The sequence below is a fragment of the Mustela nivalis genome, assembly GCF_964662115.1.
Source record: "Mustela nivalis genome assembly, chromosome: 17".
Taxonomy (NCBI): domain Eukaryota; kingdom Metazoa; phylum Chordata; class Mammalia; order Carnivora; family Mustelidae; genus Mustela; species Mustela nivalis.
In genome coordinates this window covers 51134629-51162174 of record NC_139036.1, presented here as the reverse complement: position 1 = coordinate 51162174, position 27546 = coordinate 51134629, and the positions used below count along the sequence as shown (strand labels likewise).

Genomic DNA, 27546 nt, shown 5'->3' with positions numbered 1-27546 from the left:
TTTGCCATCCCTGCTTTTCAGATGGAGGGAGGCACAGAGAGGTCAGGTAACTTGCCACAGGTCACACAGCTGTGAGTGGTAGAGCCAGGACTCAGGACCCAGGACCTGCCTCTCCAGTCCCCTCTCTCTGGATCTGCAAACTCATTCTTAATGGACAGACACAGCAGCATCACCACTCATCTCCTACCCCTAAAAATCAAGCTCTGATCCACGAGCTAATGGAAGCAGATACTTTTTCCAAGCTGGAGGACAGCCTCCAGGGGTGAGTGCTTGTCTGTCTTGGGAAGAAAAACGAGGAAATGAAGAGCACTTGGGGACGTCACCTTGGGGTCTGAGGCTCCCCACCACTACTATTGCATCACAGTTCCCATAGGCTTCCCTTGGCCTCGAGGGCACAGAGATGAACAGACCAGGAGGAGGATGAGTAGAAAGGGAAGAAATGGGAAATGTCCTCTTTGAACCCATGGGACCCAGTGGTGGGGAGACATCAGTCAGCAGCCCATGACCTGTGTACGGCTTTGGACGGTGAGTCCAGCAGTCTGCCAAAGGCTGGTCATTCTACATAATTCTATGGTGAGCACAGGCCGCCAGCAGGAGCTCAAAGCTTGGGGCTCAGGAATAAAGTCCATTCGAATGGTGAACAGAAAAGGCCCTTTCCAAAAGCCCACGCCCTTCTCGGCCTCAGCCACTTCTGCTTGATGCCATTGTTCTGACGTTTTCACACTCAGCTCCCGGCCAAGGGGATCCAGAAGGTCCAGTTAGATAAAGCCCCCTAAAGACTGCCCTAAGATAATGTGCTTGAAAAGTGACGTGCTAGGTGCTAAGTAATTATTTCTGGGTTGTGATTTGCATACCGGCCTGTCCAGGGCAGATATACCAGGATGCTGATAAAGCGTCAGCCCAGGCTCCCCGACTTCCCCTGTGGGTGCTGGTCGCCATAGGGTGTGGACGAAAGCCAGATAGGGAGGGAGCCGGGTCCCAGGCAAGACGTATTTCGAGGTCAATAGGGCATCTCAGAAGAAAGGGCTCTAAATCCTCAAGACACTCTTAATTCGTTGATATCTCTTCTCATTTTAAACAAACAGCCACTCTTCATGTCTAATGTTATATTCGTAATGTTATATTCGTAATTTTGTACTCTTTTTCTTAAAAAATGGTCCTCCAAATACGTAAATGTCAGGCCCCACTGAACTTGGATCCTTCTTGGTCACCGGAGATACAGAACAATCCAAAGAAGCGTTTTCCCGGGGCGCCTGGGTGGCTCAGTGGGTTAAGCCTCTGCCTTCAGCTCAGGTCATGATCTCGGGGTCCTGGGATCGAGCCCCACGTCGGGCTCTCTGATCAGCAGGGAGCCTGCTTCCTCCCCTCTCTCTCTGCCTGCCTCTCTGCCTACTTGTGATCTCTCTCTGTCTATCAAATAAATGAATAAAAATCTTTAGAAAAAAAAAAAAAGAAGAAGCGTTTTCCAAACTCATTACCACCACAATAAACAACTCTGAATAAATGTTATTTCTAAGGCCAGTGTCAAGGATAAGAATACTGAAACAGACATATGGACCAAGCAGGTGCACAGATTTAAATGGAAAGCCAAGCCCCATCGAGGCTCACTCTAATGCTTTTTAAATTTTCTTCCTCACGGAATGCTTTTGGAAATTCATAAAACGAGGAGAACCAGCCTTCTGAGTTCCGTTCTAACCGAGAGCAAAATCCAGTGCAATTTCCGTGTTCAAGAAATCCCCCTACCAAGTTTTGATCCTAGTGTTTTGGAGACGGCGTCTTTGCAGCAGGAAACTTGTTCAGACGTCTTGGAATCATTATTTATAGAGCATTTACTGTGTGCACAGCACTTTGCCAAATACTGAGGCAGAAGCAAAAGAAATCCAAGGCGGATCCTTCCCCTTGAGAAACATAAAGCTTCTTAGTTGGGAAGAAAATAATGTGACTCTGATATGTGACTCCTGCTCAGTCTCTCTTCTTTTTTTTTTTTTTAAATGATTTTATTTATTTATTTGACAGAGAGAAATCACAAGTAGACGGAGAGGCAGGCAGAGAGAGAGAGGGGGAAGCAGGCTCCCTGCCGAGCAGAGAGTCCGATGCGGGACTCGATCCCAGGACCCTGAGATCATGACCTGAGCCGAAGGCAGCGGCTTAACCCACTGAGCCACCCAGGCACCCTTGGTCTCTCTTCTGAGGCTGGAGCAAAGGGACCACTACCCTGAGTTTCCAACAGAGAGGGTTTTTTTTTTGTTTTTGTTTTTTTATTATTATTTATTTGACAGAGAGAGATCACAAGCAGGCAGAGAGGCAGGTAGAGAGAGAGGAGGAAGCAGGCTCCCTGCTGAGCAGAGAGTCCGATGCGGGGCTCGATCCCAGGACCCTGAGATCATGACCTGAGCCGAAGGCAGTGGTTTAACCCACTGAGCCACCCAGGTGCCCCCCAACAGAGAGGGTTTTGTCTGGGGGCCTGACACCCCATTCCCACCTCCCTCCCTCCGTTCAGGATCTGGGTGCAGGTGGCCAGGGCTCCACGAACGCTCGAATACCATCCACTCTAGCGATGGGACAGGGAGGGAACCTTGTTACGCCTCTGCACCTGGTACAGCACCTTCTAGAATTGCTCAGGAAGGAACAGCTCCAGGAAATGAACAGGGATTCAAGTCGTTAGAAAATAATTAATGGACTATCACCAAATTCCTCTGCAGGGACCTCCATGTGAGCTTTCACGGCGGAGGGAGTGTCATTTCTCATAACAGCTTCATAACCACCAAATTTAGCCCAAATATAAATTCGGTGGTGCACAAATGAAATAGCTACGCTTGAGAGGGCTTGGCATCGTTGTGCTGCTTCTGGAAGGGATTCTGTGTCCAGATGCCAAGGGGAGACTTATTTTAGCAGAAAGAACGGAGGTTATCTCCCCAGATCAGCTCAGACTGTCCTGATGCAGGAGAAGCAGGAAATTCCAAAGATGACACAGTGATGGAGAAGGAAGGAGGGTAGGTAGAATGGCTGGAGATTTTAATGTTCTGGCAAACATCTGATATCCAAAAAGAAGCATACAGAGCAGCTTCCCTTGAATAAGCTTGTGATTTCTGTTAACTGCCTTTCCAGAAAAATACAGTAAGTCGTTCCTTTTAGAGCTGTGCACCCACTCCGTGTGAGCTGCGGAGTACTTCCACTCACTCCACAAAGATTCTTAAGCCCCTCTTACATGCCAAATGCTCAGGATCCAGTGTCAAGAAGAAAACAGAAAAAGACTCTACCGCTGTAGTGCTTGGGTCTGATAAGCAGAAACAAGTGTGAAATTGTAAGACTGACATGAACGAAGGAGAAGATATTCTGCAATGGAACACAGAGGTAGTGACGTGGGACCTGACGTGGGTCAATGCTGACCTTCAAGGAAGGGAAGGCTTGAGCTGGAGTCCAGATGAGAAGGATTTGGGAAAAGAGGGAATGAACGAGTGCCCCGGACAGAGGAGATAGCATGTTCCAAGTCCCTGTGGCGGGACGGGTCCGTACCCTCGTGGTTGGAGTAGAGAAGCATGGCTGTCGACCAATGGCATCCGATAAAACTTTCCACAGTGTTGAAAATGTTCTATGATCTGTGCTGTCCACAGAAGTAGCCACTAGTGACGTGTGGCTACCGAGCAGTTGAAATGTAGCCAGGGAACCACGTTTAATTTTATTTCATTTTAGTTAATTTAAATCAAAATAGTCTCCTGTGGCTCGTAGCTATCCCATGCGCCAACACAGGCTGGCAGCAACGGTAAAGAAGCTTATCAAACAGCAGTAGGGAAACACGGAATGCTTCTGGGCAGGAGGCTGACGGCATCAGCTTGCATTCTGAAAAACAATCATTTTGATTTCAAGAGCTATTGACTTTCTTTTTTCTTTTTAATTATTAAGAATTCAGGATTCTTTGCTAACTACAACCATGAAACAGGAAGCCATGAGGCCCCTGGGTAGCTCAGTTGGTTAAGTGTCTGACTCTTGATTTCAGCTCAGGTCATGCATGATCTCAGGGTCGTGAGATCGAGCCCCGCATTGGGCTCCATGCCAGCCGCAGAGTCTGCTTGGGATTCCCTCTCTCTTTCTCTCTCTCTCTCTCTCTCTCTCTCCTTCTCCCCTGCCCCTCCCCTGTTCTCTCATTCTCTCTCAATAAATAAATAAAATCTATAAAAAGAAAAAGTAAGCCATGATACTCAGGAATGACAGAAATGCCCCATTCTAAGTAATGGGTTTTATGAGCACATTTATTATAGTGAGACCATAAGAAATGCTTACCTTCCACATTTAAAAAAAACACATGTCAGCATTTTGCGCCAAGTCTGTATGACTTAGTGATGGAGTGGACATTGTGGAGAGGGGGAGGAAAATTTCTAGAATGTTTCCAAGGAGTCTGGCTCATCCAGATGGACAGCGGTGTAATCCACTGGGCTGGGCCCCTTCCAGCTTCGCCTCCAGCCTCCAGCTTCTGCACGCTTTGCTACCAGCCTCACCCTTAGGAGGGGCCAGAAGTCCCTGAGAGTTTTACTCTTTGCATTAGGTAGAAAAAAAAAAAAAAAAAATAGCTCCCAAAGATATCCACACCAAATCCCTAGAATCTTTGAATGCTACCTTATTTGGAAAACAGATCTTTGCAAAGATGTGATTAAGTTAAGGATTCTGAGATGAGGAGCTAATCCTGGATTATCTGAACGGAGCCCAACATGCTGTCACAAGTGTCCTTGGAAGAGAGAAGAGGAGGAGGCCACGTGACCACAGAGACTGGTGTGATGTTGTCACAGGCCAAGGAGCGCCTGGAGCCACCAACAGCTGGAAGAGACCAGAAGGCTTCATCCCTTAAGCCTTCAGAAGAAGTGCAAGCAACCCTGCCAAATTTTTTTTTTTTTTTTTAAGATTTACTTTAGAGAGAAAAAGAGGGAGGCCAGGGGACGGTCAAGGGAGAGGGAGAAAGAGAATCTCTAGCAAACTTCCCCCCGCAACGGAGATTGAAACCCGATGCGGGGCTTGATCTCAGGACCCTGAGATCATGACCTGAGCCGACATCAAGAGTTGGCCCCTGCCAGGCACCCGCTGCGCCGATATTTTGATTTTGGACTTCTGGCCTCCAGAATATGGAAGAATACCTTTCTGTTGTTTTCAGCAACCCAGTTTGTGGTGCTTTGTTCTGGCTGCCTCATGACCCCACAAGCTCTTGCCCTGGGAAGAGCGGAGCCAGTGACTGACCCGCGTAAGAGCACAAAAGCCTGGCTCCCTCGCCTCGCACTGTAGGACAAACTTCCAGAATGTAACAAGCTGCAGAGCCCACACCAGTCTCCCAAAGGATCAGACAGATGGAGAGGACTTCCCCTAAAGTCACCCCTTTTTCTGGCTTCTTCCTCCCCCACCCTGCTTCCCACACACCTTCCCCTGCTTCTCCAGGGAGCGTCTCCTTAGCCCATTGTCCTCTCGGAAACCCAAAGCCCAGGGTCAGCTTCTCCCTGACAGGCAGCCCTTGGGGGTAGAAACCACAGCAGAGGCCCCGGGCTGGAGGGAAAAGCGTGAGCTTGGTTTGAACTTGTTGACTGCAGATGCTTTTAAAACCAGCCTTGGCAAGCGACACCCCGCAGACCCGAACTGGCCCGTGGCCACCTGTTTTCACCGATAGACTAAGTACTGGAATGCAGCTTCCCCCATTCCTCTCTGCCTTGTCCGAGGCTCCTTTCACGCTACAGTGGCAGAGCTGTATGGTCGAGACAGAGACGGCACGGCCTGCCAAGCCCTAGATATCTGCTGTCTGGTCCTTTATAGAAATACACAGCTGGATGTAGAGGCCAGCAGCTCAAAGGGCTGGGGGTAAGAATTGGGGAGCCCTCGGCATATGAGTAGCAGGTAAACCTACGGGTGTGGGGACAAGGATATCAAAGGTGAGGCTAGAGGGAGAGAACCAGAACAGAGCCTTCTGGGATTCTAGCACTTCATGGTGGATCAAGGAAGCCTGAGTGGGAACCAGACCAAGAGACCAGAAAGGTCGGAGAAAACCCAGGGAGCTCCCTAAAGTTCCAAACACCAGGAAAACATCATTTATGCCACCCACTCATTTTTATGTCTTGGGATATCGAATTTCTTCTGGAGAATCAGCCTTTTGAAGTATCCATCAAAAGACATGTGCTCTTTCCAGGACTTTCAAAATGATCTTGCATTTAATTCTTCGGAAGGGCCGCCCGAGTGGCTCTGTTGGTTAAGCGTCCGACTCTTGATTTCAGCTCAGGTTATGACCTTGGGGTCCTGGGATTGAGCTCTGGGCATGATGTTGGCTTGAGATTTTCTCTGTCTCCTTCTGCCCTTTTCCCTGCTCTCTCTCTCTCTCTCACACACACACACACAAATAAATAAATTATAAAACATTGTTTGGAAGTTAGTTTGGCCCAATGCAGCTAAAAACAGAGAGAGATCCCCATATGCTGGGTCTTAGTTGTGAAGGATGCTGTGATGTTTAAACTCAGGAGGAGATGACCCATCCTCACTCAACTTTCTTTTCTTTCTTTTTTTTCTCCTCGCTCACCCTTCTGCTAGTTACCCTCTCTAACTCCTGGATGTCAATGCCCCACTCCTATGGGGTTCCCTTAGTTAGAAAGTTTTCTTTGTGGACAGTTGGGGTAAAATAATCTAGGAAAGACCAGATTCGTTTCGAATTAGAGACCATCGAATCGCTGAAAAATTTTGCAGCATGTTAATACCAGAAATATACTCAAGTCATAGCACGTGTTGGTGGTAGCTGAGAGCTTCTGACTTCTTTCAATAATAAACGTGAAGTGTCCTCCATGGGCAAGGGGCCACGTTGGGCTTTGGAAGGGACGCAACGACGAACAAGACATTGCCCCGATCCGCGATGTGCTAGAAGGAATGAGAAATGTGTCTAAATCACCATTACCCAGAAAATGGCAAGCGCAGCAGAAGAAACGGGAGTTGGGTGGAAATTTGTGGGCACGAGAAAGAGAGATCATATCCGGTGGTTGGACTGGAAAAGCTTCAAAGAGGAAGTTCTGTGGGGGGTTGGCCCAGAAGGCTGGGAAGGATTCAGTAAAGACCTAGAGGAGGATTTTGTAGGGAGACACACACTTGGAGCTGTGTTTTACTGTCCGTCTGACTGTCAGGGCGCCCCAGAGGGCAGAGGGGGAGACAGAGTGATGAGTATCAGGGGAGAGAGAGGACATCCCAGGGTCTAGGTAAGAGGTTCGAGGGCTGCGCTGGCGCGGGCAGCAGAAAGAAAATGGAAATTTTAGAGGGTGTGGAGATAACATTATAGGTTTTGGAAATGAATTGGAGGGGGAAAGGAGTCAGAAGCTTGGCCTTTGCCACTGGTAAATTTGAGGACGAATAGCTTGCTCTTTGCTTTTGGAGAATAAGGGCGGGCCTCAAATTTCCCTTCTGATGTCACCCTGGCTTCTCCACTGCAACGGCCAAAAGAAAGTATTATTTGCATTTGCATGGCCTGGTGCCAAAATTATTCCAGAAGCATTTGACCCCAACCCACGGGGTCTCTGTAAACATAATCAAGGCATCTATGCCTTTTGGCAGGGCCGAGGTGGTGAATTCTATTTCTTCTATTTCCTACAGACGAGGAACTTTAGGCGCCGGGAAGGTTTTTCAGATCTGAAGCCATGGGGTCAGTGACTGGGAGCGTGGGGCGTTCACCCAAGCGCTGAGAACCTTCCAGATCCTCCTTGAGCCCTCTGAGTCACAGCTGTCTCCCTTCCTTGCCTGACGCACCCTCAGCACCTGGCTAATGAATGCCACGCCCACACCGCCCCCCGCCCGGGGTGGCTGTGCCCTCGGGATCTCAGAACGAACAGGGGAGGTTGGCACCCTCCACATGCTGCCGTCTGCCCACCTGCTAGCAAGCAAAGGCGGATCCAGGCTCCCACTGAGCTGAATGTTCCAAGGCCAGACCTGCCTGAACACTCAGAATATTGCCTTAATACCTCCAAGGTGCATTGGCTGGGGTTCCATTTATACCCCAAGACTGCAAACTAACAAAGGAATTCTGAGGTCCCGTGGATGGTCCCTGACCTCAAAGATGGGTGAGAGCGTGCCCCTGGCGGTATCTAATACAATAGATGACCTAGAGGTCCTTCCATTGCGCAAAGGACGATCCAAGGACTCCGCTCTGGCTTGCAAAGCCACTGTTTCTGCTTACCCACTACAGCTGTATTTTTGAAATCCTACTCTCCTGATCTCCAGTCTTTATAAACAGTAATAATAATAATTTAGAAAAGCAACCATTCTTTGATGACTTCTCTGTGGCTGGATGGTACTACACTTCACTCTTACAACACAGTGAGGCTCAATGTCAGCATGCCCATTTTCCACCATAGGTAAACTGAGGCTCAGAAGGCTTAAACTACATTTTTTTTTTTGAAGGCCATGCCCTGTTCTCAGTCTTCTCATTTGTGAATTGGGGATGAGAATAGGTATCTCATGCACTGGTCATAGGCTCACGGGAGGTCCTGTAGGTATAGCCCGGTCCTCAAGGTGACTCACTCTGCAGGTAAGAAACAGGACCAGGTCTTCGGGACACAGAAGTCTGTGTCTTTTTCTATTGTCACGCTGCAGATTAGCTGCTGGTCTGCCTCACTGCGCTGATGTCTGAGTGACCCCGTCATCTCACTCTAGCAGGGAGAGAACTTTCCCATTGTCAGTATTACCCAGCAGAACAGGCCTCGTGTTTTGCTCTTGTGTTTAGTATTTATTTGGGAAAGTCAAGGAAATGTTCACTCTGGAGATGGGGGCATTGGAGATGGTGCTTGAAGGAGTTCTGTGGCTGAAGGTTTCTGTCCCAGCGGGCTGCAAGTCTGGGAAGCATCGTTAGGAAGAGATTTAAGGTTATCGAGAAAACAACCAACCAGGCAAGCCAAGAACGGAGTCTGGAAATGAAGCAAGGGTTTAACTAGGCATTGAGTAATAAAGGCACTGAGAAAGGCATTTATCAGGTCATCCACATATAAGATGGAATTGGGGAAGCAGTTTTGTTTACAGTTTAAAAAAATAAAAATGTCCCTAATGACTGTGGGCATCGGGAATGAATTCCAGAGTCCCGACTAGAACCTGGAGGTGAGGTGACCAGGCTCGATCCCTCTGTAGTGTGTGCAGGTGACATACAGGGGACCTGACCCCATCTCCCAAAGCCAGAGCAAGCATACAATGCATAGGAGCAGGATCTGCGGCTTTCAAAGGGCAAGTGTTGGAAACCCAACCCACCCCCTCGAGAGGAAGGGGACTTGTCCCGATGAGATGATCCAAACATGGCGGCTGTACCCAGGCCCTCAAACTAGAGAGAGAGAGAGAGAGAGAGATGTATACACACACACATACACATACACATAGCTTTTTAACAACACTGTGGTATTTTTCTTAAGATTTTACTTATTTATTCCAGAAAGATCGCAAACACAGGCAGGGGGGGAGTTGCAGAAGGAGTGGGAGAAGCAGACTCCCCACTGAGCAAGGAGCCCGATGCGGGACTCGATCCCAGGACCCCGGGATCATGACCTGAGCTGAAGGTAGACGCTTCAGCAAATGAGCCACCCAGGGGCCCCCAACATAGCGGTATCTACCTTTGCCCTATTGAACTGCTCTTTTAGAAAACTACTTTTTTTTTTTTTTTTTTAAGTATTGCCAACAGGAAAGAAAGCGGGTAAATTCTGTGTTCAGCACTTTTATACTTTTAAACCCTGGTAGGTCACTTCTGCCAATTGCCATGGTGTCAAAGCTCCCACCAGGGCCAACCCTGAGCTCCCGGTCCAAGCCAGCTCCAGCACGCCCTGCTGGTTGTCCCCAAGGAACCAAGGGCGCTCAAAGTTTCTAACCAGAAATAAATTAGTCTTGACAGCCCTATCGTAACCATAAAAAATAAAATAAAATAAAAGCCGGTAAAGGGTACCTGATACCTTTCTCTCCCCTTCCCACCCTTTCCCCAAGGTTGTCACGCTGGCTCCGGCAAGGGTAGAACAGCTAGCCAGAGAGCCATGTGTCCCCCGCCTCACAGTAAACGCCTATGCCTTGAAGAGCAATTTGCCCTCATCCAGAAGCGACACTCAATTTGCCACATGTGTCTTTTTCCTATGGATGCTGTATCCCAGACGGCCGCTGTGGCTGGAATTCATCAGCTAAGAGCGCCACTTAAGAGAACCTCCCCCGCCCCCCCACCCAAGCCCTTCTGCCAAAAGCCAGCTCGGCCCCAACGAAAAGCCAGCTCTTTCTCCTCCTAACTTGCTTTGGGCGCTGCTCTAGTGCAGGGGGACTGGCTTAGCTCGGGACTGTGCCATCTTTCCACCAGACTCCCCAGAGAGGTTAGCCGTCCCTTAGCTTTAACCTCAAAGTAGGCTTGGGAACGAGAGCCTGGCCCGACTCGCTGTTAAAATAAAAATAAATGTTAATAACGTAAGGAAAAGTTGGCAGGGGCCCTACAGACCTGGTCAACAAGTTGTCCTTTCCCCTGATTTTCATAGAAGCAGTTCAACAGTGTGTCATTTGAAAGAATGATGCCGGGAGCTCAAATCTTCCCCCCACCCCTAGCTGGATGGCTGCAGTGGGCTCGCTGACTTGGGAGAGGGAAGTCTCCGCCATCCGTCTCTCTTCTGCTCTTGGAGACCGAAGACTTAAGAGAGAGTTCCCTAGCCTAGCCTTGTCGCCTCTTTGCGCGGACTTCCTCAGAGCCATGTGTGTCTTAATATGTCCCTGCATTGAGTCAGATCACATCTGAGTGTGCCTTAACCGCACAGGGACAGGAACATGAATGGGTGGCTATTTTGTTGTTGTTCCAGATTTACGGGGGTACAACTGACAACAGCTGTCTGTTTGCAAGGTGTACAACTCAATATCTTGACACACTTAACATTTTGATTGATTGCGAAATAATTTACCACCGTCAAGCTAATTAACAATTAACAAGCTAATTAACATATCCATCACTTTACGGAGTTACCGCAGCGTGTACAGAGAACACCAAAAATCGACTCTTACATCTTTCAAGCATATAATACCGTATGTATTGTTAATTGTAGTGACACTACTGTATGTTAGATCTCCAGAAGGCATTCATGCTGTGTAATGGAAACTTTGTACCCTTTGACCAATGAATGGCTCCCCATCTCCCCTTCCTCTCAGCCCCCACCCTGGCAACCATCATCCTACTCTCTGCTGCTCTGACCTGGACTGTTTTAGATTCCATCTGTGAGTGAGATCATACTGGGTCTGTCTTTCTGTGTCTGGCTTATTGCACTTAGCATAACGTCCTCCAGGTTCATTCACAACGTTGCCAATGGCAGGATTCTCTTCTTTGTTAAGGCTGAATAATATTCCTTTGTATATACACCGCGTTTCCTTTCTCCGCTCATCCATTGGGAGACACCGAAGTAAGTCCCTTCCGCGTCTGTTGGGAATAATACTGCAATGATCGAGGGAATGTAGGAATCTCGTCACGAATCTCGTCACGATACTGGTTTATACTGGTTTCGTTTCCTTGTGTATACGCAGCTGATACAGGATGTTTTTAGATTTAAGCCAGCGTGCTTTAAAAAGGAAGATTCTAGGAACGCCTGGGTGGCTCAGTTGGTTGGACGACTGCCTTTGGCTCAGGTCATGATCCTGGATTACTGGGATCGAGTCCCGCATCAGGCTCCCAGCTCCATGGGGAGTCTGCTTCTCTCTCTGACCTTCTCCTCGCTCATGCTCTCTCTCACTGTCTCTCTCTCAAATAAATAAATAAAATAAATAAATAAATAAATAAATAATAAAAAGGAAGATTCTACATTCTGACCAAGATCTGGATTTCTAGCGTCTCTTGAACACTCAGAATAAATGATTTCCCAGGAAACGTAAGTTTCATGACAACACAGAGTTTGTTTTGTACACAGCCCTAGCTCCAGGATGGAGATCAGCGTCTAGCAGTCAACAAATATTTGACGAATGAATAAATGAATGAGCACTGACAAGGCATGACTACTGTTAGCTGAAACTTAATAGCAGCTGTCCCCTTTAGATGGGGCATCTGTTCTCCCTCGCATGTTAAATAAGTGTTCTCTACAGATGAGTTAAGGGTGGAAAAACAGGCTCATCTTTTTATGGCCTGAATACTTGTGAGTCTTCCTTTCCTCCTGCTCCCACCACCAAATTCATATGTCAAAAGCCTGACCTCTGAATGCCGTGGTGTTTAGAGGTGGGGTCTTTGGAAAATAATTAGGTTTAGATAAGGTCAGGAGGGTAGGGATCCATCATGGGATTAGTATTCTTATCAGAAAAGCAAGAGAGCTGCTTCTGTCTCCACGTAAGGACGTAAGGATGTAAGGATGCTGTGAGAAGGTGGCCATCCACAAGCCAGGAAGTAAACCCTCATCTAGAACCAAATCACACCTTGATCTTGGACCTCCCAGTCCACACAACTGCAAGAAATCAATGTCTGTTGTTTAAGCCACCGGATCTGTAGTATTTTGTTCTGGCAGCCTGAGAAGACTACTACCAAGTACTTCTCTTAACCCCCAGAGAAGCTGATTAAAGAGAGAATGGGGAGACGCCTGGGTGGCTCAGTGGGTTACAGCCTCTGCCTTCAGCTCGGTCGTGATCCCAGGGTCCTGGGATCGAGTCCCGCATCGGGCTCTCTGCTCAGCGGGGAGCCTGCTTCCCCCTCTCTCTGCCTGCCTCTCTGCCTGCTTGTGATCTCTGTCTGTCAAATAAAAAAAAGAGAGAGAAAGAGAATGGAAGTACGCAGCCCTGCCTGACAGCAATGAATCTCATCAAATTCCATACGTGGGCAGAAATGTGTTCCGGTCAGAAACCTCAGCAATGGATAGTTGCCTTGCTGTCCCAGCCCTTCTCTCTCCTGACCCCCTGGACTGAGTTGAGGAAAGTCTTCTGGAGTGGACCTTCCTGGTGATTACCAGCAAAGCTTGTGGGTGAGCAAGTGTTCCCTCAAGATTCCTATGTAGAGTGGGCCTGAAACCAACAAGACTAGCATCCTTATAAGAAGAGGGAGAGACACCCCCAGAAAAGGCCACGTGAGGAGACAAGAAAGAAGACAGCTGTCTGTCAGCCCGAGAGGGAGGTCCCAGAAGAAACCAAACCCAGCCACACTTGATCTTGGACCATCAGCCTCCAGGAGGGTGAGAAAATCAATGGCTGGTGTTGAAGCTCCCCGGGGAAGTGGTGTTTGGTTTGGGCGTCCTGAGCCGACGGAGACAATAGATCGGGGGTCTTTATCCGTTAGCAATGTGGACACAGTGCCGAAAATACACAAGAGCTTTTAAAGGGCTCCAAGACCTGAACAAAGAAAATGTATTGGCTCGAAAACGAAAACTCCAAAATCAGAAGGAATTCATATCTCATTAAACATTTACGAAACAATGAGTCAACATTGACTCGGTGGTATTATGAGATACTTTATGCTTAGCAGAATTCAAAATGATAGATTCAGAATTCAAAAATTATAGCAAAAAAAAAACACTTCAGTCCCATCACAGACCTCAGAGGTCCGGTACCAGTTTGAGAAACACAGATGGGTAGGAACACCCACCCATTCCCTCCCCCCACAAGCCCACCTGCCCTACAGTCAGCTTTACCTCGCCAGATGACATCACGCGCTTGCTCTGCCTTCCAGCTGGAGGCCTCCACGTTTCTGTTCAGTCGCCTACTTACCGCACCTGCCTCTCTGATCCTCACGTACATCGGTCCCCTGCCAGCCTCTCCCGGCGCTCCTACCATCCCCCGCCCAGGAGTACCCTGGTACACCCCATTCAGTCGAAACACCACCCATTCTTTAGGATCCAGCGGAAGCCCACCTTCCTCTGCGGTTGTCTTCGTCTGACCACTTCATTGTGTAGGCATTGTTGCCGTCTCCAAAAGGTTGGGGTGTTTTCGTCTGATTGACCTATCTAGCCATCATCTACAACCGCCTTGTATTTTCCTCTGATGATTTCAGAGACCTACAACTTGTCTCCCAAACTAGACTCTTAGCCTCTATACAGCCCTGGTGTTGCTTTCTTCTTTGTACCCCAGCAGAAAAGGCTCTTGAGCAGGACACACATTAAATGGCTAATGGATTCTTCTTTTCCTATATGACTTACTGTTTAATCTACTTGGCCCCCAGCACTACTGAAGGGATCCTCACCCTCCAACCACTTCCTTCTCGCCAGGTACCTTTCTGTCCCCCAACTCCTCACTCCCTAGGTCAGAAAAGAGTGGGAAGTATAAGCATACAGACCCTTTCATGGAGAAGTGCACAAAGAGACCCAGATGCCAGATTATATGAGGTCCCTAATTTTACTCTTAACCATCTGCCCTTTCCTTCTGATGAATTGGTCATGGTTTGTAATTAGGTATTTATGTATTTGTGGATGGCATTGTGCATCTACGTGCCTGTTGTACTCACTAGATTATAAGCCCTTTGAGGGCAAGGAAGACATGTGCCTGTTTTGCCCCCAATAGTATCCTAAGCTCAGCATAAAGCCAGGTGCAAAGTAGGTGCTGACTACTGCTGTTGAATGAATGAAAGAATGAATAGAGAGTCCAGACAAGGGGCGCTGGCAAGCCTTGGCACTTCTCATAGCCCCAGTGGAAACAAAACAAAACTCTCCCTGCTCTTTCAGACGACACAAGATGTACAAAGAGCAGCTCAACATCACCTCCAATGACGCTCCCCTGCAGCTCCGACTCGAGGCCAGCTGGGTCCAGTTCCACCTGGGGATCAGCCGCCACGGGCTGTACTCCCGGTCCAGTCCTGTCGTCAGCCAACTCCTCAAGGACATGATGCGCTTTCCCACCATCAGTGCTGGTGAGATGCACTGGGTCAGGCGGGATGCACTAACTTTCTCCTGGAGAGGCTGCATAAACCATCTCAGACTGGGCTCTAGGGTGAAATATTAAAGGGTTGGCTCTGACGTGTGGTAGGACCGTAAGAAGAAAAACAAACCCTGTATTTTTGCCTTTGAATGAGATCTTATCGCTCTAATCTCATCACCACCGCATCAGAGAGGCAGAAGAAAGCGTTTCTGTACACATTAAGAATGGTGGTTGCTACCATTTACTGTGAGCTTCTCAGGAACTTGGCAACTCTCTTTTATACAATCACAATATGACATAGATGTTATGGCCATTTTATAGGTGGGGAAACTGAGGCTCAGAGAGATTAAGCAACCTGACCAGAGACCCAGTGGTGGTACTGGGATTCAAACAGTCCTACCGTGCCACGTCTGTGTTCTCAAGCACTCCAACAGCCTAGTCACTAACAAGGACCAGATTAGCCTCCATCACACACCAGGAGTTGCTGGAGCATCTACTGAAGGGCTAGAGGGCATGGGGCCTGGGATGCAGCAGGGCGGAGGCTGTAGCCAGCTGGGGCCCCCAGCCATCCCCTGTTGAATGGATAAGGGCCCCAGGCTGCCTCACCATCTCCCCTTCTGTGGTCTAACCAGAGTTAAGGGTGCTGTGTGGTGAGCTCTCCTAGGAGCAAGACTGGACGTTCTCACTCCCTTCTCTTCCTTTACAGATTATAGTCAGGACGAGAAGGCCTTGCTTGGGGCATGTGACTGCACCCAGAGTAAGTGACCCAACCCTGCCTCTGTCCAGCCCCTCCACCACCACAGCCCCGTAAACCCCAGGACCTGGCAGCAACATGAGGAACTCGCCGTTCACTCTGTGGTGGTCCTGGTTGGAAGCTGAAGGAGCTTGAGTCTCTCGGCCCAGTCTCTAAGAACTCGACATTTCTCTCCACCCATCCACCCACATAGCCACCCACACAGAAGAAAAGGCATTCAGGAGGGGCTATTCCTAGGGTCCTGCTGGAGAGCACGTGGTCCCCTTCGTCATCAGCATCATCGGGGAGCTTATTAGAAATGAAAAATCTCAGTCCCCACTCTGATGTTCCAAATCAGAACCTGGATTTTAACCAAATCCTCAAGGAGTTGGAGGACATTTGTAGATTTCAGAAGCAGATGCCCTGGGCAGCAGTTCCCAAGCTGGCCACATTCTAGAATTACCTAGAGATCTTTAGAAAGTACTGAGGACTGTCTCCACCTCAGGAGGTCTTGGCTCAATGGGTCCAGGCATCAGAATTTTAAAGCCCTCCAGGTGAGTCCAGTGCAGCCGAAGTGGAGACCCACTGGGGTAACTAGAATAGAATCAGAAAGACAGGCAGGAGATAGAGCAGCTCCCAGGGTGCCATGAGTCAGGTTCAGTTGTGCCTGGAAACGGAGCTCCCCAGCCCCCAGAGTGGCCAGGCCACGCACTGGCAAGTCACCGCCCATGATGAGTAACTTCCTCCATTTACTTCAACACACTGATCACACATAGAAATTCCAGTATGTGCCATGATGGTAAGGCTTCAAGAAGAGCATTTGTAGGGCCCGGGGCTTCCCTTTGCTTTGGCTTAGCACCTGCCCACCATTTGCCGTGTTACAGAACACAAAGGTGAGTAAGGTGTTGTCCCAACCCACGAGGGGCTCACAGCAAGGCCAGGACGGGGCAAAGCGAGCGAAGCAGCCAGAATGCAAAGTATCAGGAGGCAGGGCCGAGTGCCGGGTGAGGAAGGGGCGCCACGGGTGTGTCAGTCCCCAAACCCTGTCCCGGCCCAGGTGTGCGGTCGGAACTAGAGAGAGATGCAGATAAACGGGTCCAATGCCACGTAACAGGTGGCAGAATCAGAATCCACAGGGGTCCCTGGGAAGCACAGAGGGGACGACATCAGTTCTTCTTAGGAAAACATCGTTTAGGGTTTTCAGTGAGGGTCTGTCTCGGGAAACCTACAGCATTTACCCTCTTCCCGTAAGAACGACTTTGGGATTGTCTTGAGCCCCTCCCTGGACACGTTCTCCATGTCCTGACACACTAGAATTTACCCTGCAGGTTTCGAAAGCAAATGCTGGTCTTCAGGATCTTAACCCATAAGAACAAAAAGAAGAAACCAATTGGGTTTTGTTTTTGTTTTTGTTTTTTGTTTTTTTGAAGGACCAAAAGGTCGCATCCCTGAGGTTAGGCTCAGAGACAGTGTTCACCCTCCCTTCTCCCCCCTCACAGTTGTGAAACCCAGCGGGGTCCACCTCAAGCTGGTCCTCAGGTTCTCAGACTTCGGGAAGGCCATGTTCAAACCCATGAGGTAAGTGACCGCCTTCCTCACCTCCGCGTCCAGCTGCGGCAGCCGTGAGGGAATCGGAACAAAAATCCGTGAATGTGGGCAGGCTGGGAAGGGGATCTCCTCCTATATTCGGGCATAAAAACAATAATAAATCTGCACATTCACCCATTCACCACCCCTCACCAGATCCGGGGGCTGCATTCTCTGAGGAACATCTTATCTGGCCCCTTAGGATGGCAGTGGTTTTTATTAAAACTTAGAGCTAATTATACGGCAGGGAGCTTTACTGTCATTGTTCAGATGTGGGCAGGAAAACCACTCGCACTGGCCATGGTTTATGTGCCGGAGAGGCCCGGGAGTGCCGGCCCCTCCTCTGTCTCTACCTCGTCACCTAAAAACAACCCGTCACCTACAAACAACCTGTCCAAACCAACTGGTTTTCTTCCTGGATAGAATGCAAAAATTTCCAGCATTGGGTCACAGAAGCCCTTTTGTCTATCCTGGGGCCATAACACAAACTTTAATCTGCATTTGTATAAAATTTCGTCCAAAGCCAAACAGCATCATTTTAAAAAACGTATTTCTTGGAAAAGCGTGCATTTTTTTTTTCTCTACGTCATTTAAAGTAAAAACAAAAACAAAAACAAAAAAACCAAACGTGTCCCTTATTAAAAAGGGAAAGTACAAGTTTATCTTTGGAGAACATAAACTATGGCCATAATTAAAGATCGTATTTTTCATGTCATCTATGGACTAGAGACCCTGAGAAATGCATCAGCCCTTGTCGAAGCCTGAGAAGCCCTGATGTAAAAATGATTTTCAAATTTGAAGTGCCATCTAGGTGGGCCATACAGAAACGGGGAAATGATGTCTTAGAAAATTCTCAAAGGTGCCGGAGAGACGGTGGACCCTGACGGATGGAATCCAGGGGTTCAGATGTGCGGATGGGGCCCCACGGACACGCTCCTTGCTGCCCCGGCGCCGGGCGGCGACGCTGGTGAGGAGAAGAGGGGCACACCAGCACACGGAGGCCTGTCCTTCCAAGGTGGCCGCACCTTTTAAACACAGGACACCTGCTTTGGCAGCGCCTCGCCGTGGTTTCCAGGACGTGTGTTTTTTGGCAAAGTGCACGTCACTGTTTCAACCGCTGGAGCGGTTTCCTGCTTTGGGCAACATTACGCATATTTGCACATTTGAGTTGCTTCTGCAGGCCTCACGCTGCCCCCCAGGGCCGATCTCACTTGCACGGGTGTTCACAGCAAGGCAAGTCAAGCTTGGGGCCAGAGGCCACGCTGCCCTGAAGAATTGGGAGGCACCTTTCTGAACATTCATACCCAGCAGCCCCGTCGCCCTCCGGCAGACCTGGGGCTTTTCAGGAATCCATTAGCGATTTTCTAATCAATATCCTCTGAACCAGCCTCCCTCAAGCCTCCGGCTGGGCTCATTCTCGGGACCCAGCCGGAGGCTTCTCCGAAGGGACAGGCTTATTTTTTTCACCCCGTCACCCTAAGACCTGGACCATCTCTGGTCTTCAAATGTCAGCTGTATTAAACTGCATCCCTAGGACGCTTTTCCTTCTAGAAAAGGCCCACCTCCTCCCCCACCTCTAACTCTGTATGTCTGGGTCTCTGCCCCTTTGGTTGGCCAGAAAGTGCCTCTCTTCTGTCTACACCTGCCCAAGAATGTCTGTGTAGTTTCCCAACTAACCTACCTTTTAGAAGCATCAGCCGCGGTCCCCGAAAGTGGCTCAGATAGGAGATGTGGTCCGGGGAGCGTCTGCAGGACCGGGTCTTGCGGGAACCCCGAGAATCTTCTCCCAGCCGTGGGAGCCACGGGCCGTCCCTGGCAGGTCGTTCCATCAGGCAACACGGACACTGAAAGCACGAAAGGCTGTTTCCCTCTCCCTCCAGTCATGCTTCTCAGCCCTCCACTCAGGCTCCCACCGAGTCTGGGTCCAGGGCGTGAGTCCTCCCTTCCTTCCAGACAGCAGCGAGATGAAGAGACACCCGCCGACTTCTTCTACTTCATTGACTTTCAGAGACACAATGCCGAGATCGCAGCTTTCCACCTGGACAGGTAGGGTCGGGCCCCAGGGACATGGCTTTGACTGCGAGGGCCGACGGCCCAACGGGCGCCGGGCAGGACCTCAGGCGGGACCTCCCTGGCGTTTCTTCCTTCCCGCATCCTGTCTTCCTCACGAACCTCAGTGATGCCTTTGAATTCAACACATCTCCCGTTCAAACCCATGTTTGAAGAACACAAGGCCTCTCATGTAGTGAAAAGAATGACGCAGAAGAAAGCTAACCACCCTGCCAGGCTGCTCAGGCTGCCACCTTGGACCTGACCCTGCCCTCCGCTCTAGTTTCCTGATTGATAACAGGGAGAAGGCTTTCACTCCCATAGATCCCCTTTCTCCCAGAGGTGAAGGCACATTCCTCAACTTCCTCCCCTCCCATTTGCCCGTCGTGGCTCCTCCCGGGGTGTTCTAAGGACCGGCAGCCAGGGCCCCACACCAGGAACTTTTCAGAAATCCGGCAGCTCAGGCTCACCCTGGCCGGTCTGAATCAGAGCCTGCATGGGAAGGAGATCCCAGCTCACTTGCACGCCCAGTGATGTATGAAGAGCTCTGACCTAGAACACAGTGTGGACTGTAGGAAGGCTTGTCCAGGAGGCTTGCTGGAATCGGGATTCCTTTGCCACCCCTTCTCCCAGCTCCTTAGACACAGGTTTGCCCTGAGCACCGTCAGCTCGGTACTGCAGGGCGCCCTGAGCTGGGGGTGGTCAGGAATGCCCAACCATTCCTAAGGGGCGACCATCCAACCCCCTCAACGATCCCCCGACGTGAACAGGGCTCTCTCTCCTTCAGGATTCTGGACTTCCGGCGAGTGCCACCCACAGTGGGGAGGCTAGTCAATGTCACCAAGGAAATCCTAGAGGTCACCAAGAATGAAATCCTGCAGAGTGTTTTCTTCGTGTCTCCGGGTAGAGTACTGGCCCGAGCGACGTTCTGGGTGTGGGAGGGTCGGCCCCTGTGGCCACCGATGCATTCCCAGGGGTCTGAGCACCTGCCAGCCCTCCTTGGGGTGGGTCTGTGCTGCATCAGACTCTCCCACCCTGGGAAAGGGTCGCGGGTGAGATGCCGCATAGCCTGTGTGGGCGTGGACAAGGCCGGCCCCCCCTAGATTCAGAGGTCACCCATGCGAGCACAGCATTCTCATCATCTGGATGGGAGGCTGGGGCCCACACTTCCTCTGCTCGGAGACATTTGAAAACTCGGCACCCAGGATGCTCAGTTTAAGAGCACTAGCAAGCCGCGGCATCTGGGAGGGCAATACTGTCTTGTCCTTGCTGCTTGTGCCCGAGCTGTGAGTTGAGGCCTCTCCCACCCTCCTGGAGGACTTTCCTGGGCTGTGGGGTGGGGACAGGAACACGACATTGCTGCTTCCTTCTCTTATTCCTTCTCTCTCTCTTTTCCCGTGCCCTCCAGCCAGCAACGTGTGTTTCTTTGCCAAGTGCCCGTACATGTGCAAGACCGAATACGCCGTGTGCGGCAACCCCCACCTGCTGGAGGGCTCCCTCTCCGCGTTCCTGCCGTCCCTCAACCTGGCCCCCCGGCTGTCTGTGCCCAACCCCTGGATCCGATCCTACTCGCTGGCAGGGAAAGAGGAGTGAGTTGGCCCCCTGGCCACGATGCCACGCCCACGTCCCGGCCGCCTGGTCCCCGAGAGGAGCTGCACCCCAGCACCGAGGCCTTGCCGCCAGCCCCTAAGCCCCAAGCATTTCCTGATCTCACACCAATCCTAGGGCCAGCGGTGTCTGTTCTCCCCCTTTGGCTCATGCATTCAGTTACAAACAGCCTCCTACGTGCTGGGGGTACGGAGACCAGGGACAGAGGCTTTCCCCAGCCTAGGGGGACGGTCAGACGAGCAGGCCCATCACGAACACACGGTGTCCCACTTGCTGTCGTACAGGATGCAGTGGGAGGCCCGCAGGAGGGACACCTGCTCCTCCTGAGTAAACCCTGGGAAGCCCAGGCCCCCCCGAGTTGGGATCAGGGAGGCGGGGCTTCGGGGGGGCGGTGCAGGGAGGCATGAGGAGGGCCCCCAACACCTTGCCATCTTGGCTTTTCCAGCCCCAGGACTTCTTCTCCCCCTCAGGTGGGAGGTCAATCCACTCTACTGTGACACCGTGAAGCAGATCTACCCGTACAACAGCAGCAACCGCCTCCTCAACATCATCGACATGGCCATCTTCGACTTCCTGATAGGTAGGTCCCCACGCTCAGGCGCTTGGCAGCAGCGGCCTCAGCTGTGGGGCTGGGATTCACCATGACCTTGGGCCATGAGCTCGAGCCTGGACCATGAAGCCTGTGCAACCTTGCACGGCCCACAGCCTCGGAAGTGGTGGGGGTTCCAGGGGACAGAGGTTAACACGCTCCCCTCTTTAGAGAGGACCTCAGAAGGCGGGCACGTGGTGGGAAACCCGTCCACAGGAGGGACTGTCTGCTCGCTTAGCTCCCCTCTCCCGCTGCACCGCCACTAATAACCGTGGGAAACGGCGTGGGGTCCTGGGTTCAGACTCCCAACTCAACTCCGGGCCCAGGGAGGATGGGGAGGTCAGACGCACCTGCCCTCCTTTGCAGGAAATATGGACCGGCACCATTACGAGATGTTCACCAAATTCGGGGATGATGGGTTCCTCATTCACCTTGACAATGCCAGAGGGTAAGTGTCGCAACACCGCTGTCCCCTGCCGTGGCCCAGGTGTGGTTGTTCGAGGCCAACCGGAAGCCCACGAGGACGAGGCCCTTCCATGCTCACGTACCCAGCTGCCCTGCCCTCCTCGTCCCATTCCCTTTTTCCCAGATCTCTGCCAAGGAACGGTGGATTTTCCTGAGTCTGCTAGTCAGTTTTCCACATTTTCACTCTCTGGCTCAGTCCTGAACGAATGATGCTTGGTAGTAGCCTCTTTGCACAGAGGCCTTGGGGGAGCTGATTGAGGACAAGGGGCTGACCCCTGGCATTTTATGCCCGGCTGTGAGTCAGAACAAGGCTGAGGTAGAGGAGAGAGGAAACCGTTCAGAGTAAGGTGTGTAGGGGCGAGGGGATTACCCTGAAAGCCCGTCTCCCCATCCAGGTTTGGACGACACTCCCAGGACGAACTCTCCATCCTGTCGCCGCTGTCCCAGTGCTGCAGGTGAGCTCCCAGTGCCAGGGCAGGTGGCAACTGTGCCCTTCATCCCACTTGCAACTAGGCTCCGGAGGTCCTCGAGTTCATTGGTCTAGGACCCCAGGGGGTAGGGGCACCGGCATGACCTCATTCCTTGTCCACCTACAGAATTTTCCCCAGCAACATCTCCCTCTTCCATCTGGCCACACAGGATGAATGAGGACCTCATCTTGTAAACCCTTCAGACGCTAACTTTTATCTCGAGCCCACCCAGAGAAGGGCTCACCCTTGCAGAGGCTGATCGTCTCCCACACGACTCATCAGAGCTCTGCTTCGCTCAGCACTCAGAGCAGCTCGTAAATACCATTTGTTCACCCTCCAAGTAAAATTCTGATTAGAGTCCCATAAACCAGAGGCGTCTGGCAGGCTCAGTCCGTACAGCAGGCGACTCTTGACTACAGGTCATGGGTTCAAGCCCCATGTTGGGTACAGAGATCCCTGAAAAATAAAAACCTTAGGGGCGCCCGGGGGGCAGAGCCAGTTCAATGTCTGACTCTTGGTTTTGGCTCAGATCGTGATCTCGGATTTGAGGGATCGAGTCCCACGTTGGGCTCAGCACACAGTCTGCTTAAGACTCTCTCTCTCTCCCTCTGCCCCGCCCCCCTCTAAAATAAACGAATCTTTAAAAAAATAAAAATAAAATCTTTAATGAGCGCCTGGGTAGCTCAGTGGGTTAAGCCGCTGCCTTCGGCTCAGGTCATGATCTCGGGGTCCTGGGATCGAGCCCGGCATCGGGCTCTCTGCTCAGCAGGGAGCCTGCTTCCCTTTCTCTCTCTCTCTGCCTGCCTCTCTGCCTACTTGCGATCTCTGTCAAATAAATAAAATCTTTAAAAAAAAAATAAAAATCTTTAAAAAGCCCTATAAACTCATGTCAGATTGAAAGGAAGTACTTGGACTTAGTGTGGCCTCTCTGCTCTAGAGAATGTCTAACCCACTCCCACACCTCTCTGGTGTTGGGAGTCAGGCTGGTGAATGGGTCCGCCGGCTCAGGTGCGGTTTCCAGAGCTAACTGAAAATACGGGATGCACGCCTAGCAAAACCGTTTCCAGCTGGAAAAGTCTGAGCAGAGCATGTTCTTTATCTGCTTCTTTGGTTCATTTAAACGTGCCTCCCTCCAGCGCCCCCTGCTACAAGTCGGCTAGGCAGTGGTTGTTGATGACAAGTCGGACACTTAAGCTGCTTACAGATCTGAGTGCAAGTCAGACTCTCAAAAAAGAAATCAAGATCCTATAAAGTCGAGATTGGCTCCACCCCATCTCCATCCCTCTAAGAGTCTGACACAGGGAAATATAAAACTGGCAAGAACCAACTTGGGCTGAGGGTACCTACGGCTTTTGAGATGGCAAACCTCTTCATCATTTCGCCTACGAGAAAATTCTCTCGGTGGCTTTAAATCTCCTTCAAATGCCGTTAACTGTCATTTATTTCCTTTCTCTGGTTTTCAATAACATGTGCTTGATGAGACACTGGGGGAGAAGGCTTCCAGAACATCAGCCACGGCAGCTGTTTGTGGGGAAAGAAGTTCAGGCAAGCTTTTCTGTTCACATTTACTCATTTGCCTCCTATGGCTCTGTCTTTCCAGGATAAAAAAGAAAACGCTTTTGCACCTGCAGCTGCTGGCCCAGGCCGAATACAGACTCAGTGACGTGATGCGGGAGTCTTTGCTAGAAGACCAGCTCAGCCCCGTCCTCACAGAGCCCCACCTCCTGGCCCTGGACCGGAGACTCCAAATCATCCTGCAGACAGTGGAGGGGTGCGTGGAGGCCCACGGAGAGCAGAATGTCATAGCCACTGACCCAGCACAACAGTCCGCCCCAGACTCTAGCCAGGCTAACTTGACAAGCTAGGGGCGGGATGAAGCCAGACCTCAGGAACTACCCCGGAGCCAACCATATACTCGGGTGCGGACCACTGCTTCCTCACAGCCCCAGGAGGGGCTGGGTCTAGAGCTCTGGAAGAGGTAGGGCACTGGGATGATTCCACAAGAGCAAGAGGGATCCGCTGAACTTTCTTCCTTGGTGCATGGCTTCTCTAGTGGACCTCCTTGGCTCCCTCTTTCCCAGAAAGTACTGTTTCATCAACGCCACAGACCATGTCCTGAGTCCACTGGGAAATCTGGGTAAGAGTCGGGCTTGGAAGGTTTGGAAGCCTTGTCCCAGGAAAGAGTAGAACAAATAAAATTAAAGGACATCATGGACACCTAGCTGACCTCCAGATCCTTACTGTATCTACAAGGATCATTTTTCTTTTCTTTTCTTTTTTTTTATTGTTTACAAGGATAATTTCTGACCCAGATAAAACGCTTGGCATCTCAGGAGCAGACAAAAAAAAAAAAATCTAAATATGGTAGCTTTCAAACTGGTCCGAAGTAGACTTCACCCTTTCTATTTCTGCCCCAGTCACTGTGGCCCAGCTGAATACAGAAATCCCTTGACCAGTCCAAAAGTAATTTCTTGGAAACATTGTTGCAAGGGGTAAAAATAACAGAGGAATTTGCTCAGAATATCTGAAAAGGGATGTTTTCAATCTGAAGAATATTTAAACACCAACCAAAACAACAACTATGTCAGATTTAGCCTCCAGCAAGGAGAGAAAGAATTGTACCGGAAGGAAAACCAGTAGTCTTAAAGGGGAACAGCAGAATGGGCCCAGCAGGTGCATGAGCCTGGACTCGGGCAGGAGAAAAGCCAGGGCCTCCCACTGCCCACCTACCACAATCCTCTTTCCCATAAGGTCCTCGAACGGTCACCCCCCTGCCCCCAAAAGCAGCAGGAGGCTCTCTGAAGAGGCCTGACACTCTAGATGTCCCTCCCCTCAGCGGCTTTATCAAAAAAGGACTCAATCAAGTTGACCTTTTTTTTTTTTTAATATTTTATTTATTTGAGAGTGAACAAAAGAGAGCACGAGTTGGGCCAGAGGGAGAGAGAGCAGACTCCCCACTGAGTAGGGAGCCCAATGGGGGCCTTGATCCCAGGGATCATGACCTGAGCCGAAGGCAGATGCTTCACCAACTTAGCCAGTCAGGCGCCCTTCAAGTTGACTTTTGAAGCCTCCCTTAAAAACGGACACATCAGGAATCCCACCCCCTCCGCCTTCTCCCTACTGACCTGCCAACATCTGAGAGAACTGTCACAGCAGGCTCTGTTTCTTAGCCCGTAATTCATGTCTGAAAACCCAAATGACAGGAATGTATTCATACTATGGAGTGACTTGTCAGTCAATAAACCAGTAAAAACAGTCGCTTTCAGCACATCCACTTCCCCATTAAAGGCCAGTAGCTCAAATTCTAGAAGTGTGAGGCAGGGGGCTGCCAGGTCAGGGAGCAGAGAGGTCATCTGCTGAAAAGTGACATGAGTCTTTCTGACCCAGCCGGTACCCCACATCCCTGGTGCATTACCCCGCCCCTGCGTCTCCAGGACAGTAACGCCAGTGCCCTCCGCGGGGCTCTTCCCAGGTGTCGGCAGACAGCTCTCCCAGCCTCCCCGACACACACACTGAATCCCTGACCTCCGAGGGTCACAGAAAAAACGGCCTCACAAAATCACACAACTCAATGATTTAAGCGTACGCCCAAGTTTTCTTTCCACAGTCCTACAAAAACCCAACAGCACTTCAATCAGTCTGTGAAGCTATGGTGGTTTATGTAAAAAACAAAAAAAAAAAACACAAAAAAACAACTCAACCCTTTGGTAGACCCTTCCCCCCGAGACTTCCATCACCTGCGGGCTCTGCCGCGATCAGGGCTTCCCACTCCGGGAATGGTCTCCTACTTCCAGACAACTGTCTTCGGGCGGAGAAACCAGGTAATTGCACACAGAGGGGCGGCAGAAAAAGATTCAGGCAGAGATGTTCAAAGAACAGCACAGAGTGGCCTGGGGTGTCATCCGCTGAGCCTGAGGACAGGAAGGTAAGCCACAGCTCTGTCTCAGATCCAGCCACTTGGAGGACAAGGCACTGGCTTTTATACGGCCTAGAATAAACGCTGTGGTGTATTTTGCCAATGGAGTTTGACCACAATATGTAAGGTACCAAGTTACCTAATTTTTTACTTAAATACTCCATTATTTTTTCAATAATGCAAAGACTAAGACTCTATCATTTGTCAAAAACGCCGGGGGACAAAAGACTACTTTCTTAGAACTGTCAGGTTCTTCCAACATGTCCATTCTGGACCGCCGTTCAACTTCCCATCACATAAAAATTCTCCTCTCTATAAAACTTTCCACATTACTACGGACAATGAAATGAAAAATGAAAGGGAATGGTCAGTACAAAAACTGGTGGGGAGAGAGGCATGAAGGAACTCAGCTTTGCCTGCCCAAAAGCCAGGAGGACAATCTGAGTTTGAAGACTGTAAAAAATGCAGGCAGGTTCTCTTACTCATGGTGGTTTTGTAAAGTCACCACCGACACCAGATTAGTGGAGACAGGCCCGTCTGCCTAGAGGAAATACAGGGTTGAGGTTCCGGAGAGACTCTAGTTAAATTTTGGCCCTAAATCAGTACATAACCTTGTCTGAGGTGTTGGGGTGTGTTCAAGACACCACACTATGTACTGCTGATTTAGACACTGACCTTGAAGCCAACATAACTCAGGCCTTAAAAAGAAGCTACTTACTACACTTACTTTCTCTACAAGACACAGATCCCGGCCTCCTCGACCTCAGGAACACTAGCCAGCACTTTAGCACGACACTCGGGGAGCCATTTTAAGTACTGGCATCACCAACAGGAAGTGCAAAAATGCTGGCGTAGCCCCGGACAGACCGCGAGGCGGACCGCGATGGCAGCAGCAGCGCCGGAAGCACAGGGCAGAGCGGCGCTGTTCGGAGCGCAGACGGACGTGCGTGTCAGGTCCGGAGAATCAAAGTCTCTGCCGCTCCGCCCACATGTGGGGAACAGGGAAAGTGCTCCGAGTACTGATTTGGGGGTTACTAATCAGTTTTAGCAGGTAGACAAATTCACAGAATTCGCAAAGACAACACCATGAGTGAGGATGATGAACTGTAACTCCTTTGACGTTCACCAAGAGGATAAAAACAAACACCCTCCATCTAGTGGTGGCTTCGAGAATCACAAAGCTACTTGAGCTAAATTGGCAGAAATTGTCACACAACGAAAAAATTAAACTCATTAGGGGTTTGAGATTTAGGTCGACTCAGGATGAAGTCACAGCTCTGAACTTAATGTTAACAAATTCTAACATTAAATGTAC

The 27546-nt window shown here is 50.3% G+C and overlaps 1 protein-coding gene and 1 long non-coding RNA gene across 3 annotated transcripts in view; one reads left to right on the top strand and one right to left on the bottom strand.

Moving 5' to 3' along the window:
* The window catches only part of FAM20A (FAM20A golgi associated secretory pathway pseudokinase), a 48513-nt gene extending 23977 nt beyond the window's left edge, over nucleotides 1-24536 (top strand). The window contains exons 2-11 of one of the 2 annotated variants that reach the window (XM_082708299.1): nucleotides 14622-14806; nucleotides 15521-15571; nucleotides 16978-17125; nucleotides 19088-19180; nucleotides 19971-20086; nucleotides 20592-20772; nucleotides 21262-21371; nucleotides 21747-21828; nucleotides 22241-22300; nucleotides 23916-24536. In XM_082708299.1, coding sequence (XP_082564425.1) covers nucleotides 14622-14806; nucleotides 15521-15571; nucleotides 16978-17125; nucleotides 19088-19180; nucleotides 19971-20086; nucleotides 20592-20772; nucleotides 21262-21371; nucleotides 21747-21828; nucleotides 22241-22300; nucleotides 23916-24180 — 1291 coding nt within the window. In that variant the 3' untranslated portion in view covers nucleotides 24181-24536. The remainder of the gene's footprint in view (nucleotides 1-14621; nucleotides 14807-15520; nucleotides 15572-16977; nucleotides 17126-19087; nucleotides 19181-19970; nucleotides 20087-20591; nucleotides 20773-21261; nucleotides 21372-21746; nucleotides 21829-22240; nucleotides 22301-23915) is intronic. The other variant, XM_082708300.1, reaches the window with a different exon arrangement.
* A 650-nt stretch (nucleotides 24537-25186) lies between these two features.
* On the bottom strand, nucleotides 25187-26142 carry LOC309852072. Its single transcript, XR_014305063.1, has 2 exons — nucleotides 26053-26142; nucleotides 25187-25499 (listed from the first exon to the last, which is right to left on the bottom strand). It is a non-coding gene; the product is annotated as an uncharacterized lncRNA (long non-coding RNA).
* Between the last annotated feature and the right edge of the window lie 1404 nt (nucleotides 26143-27546).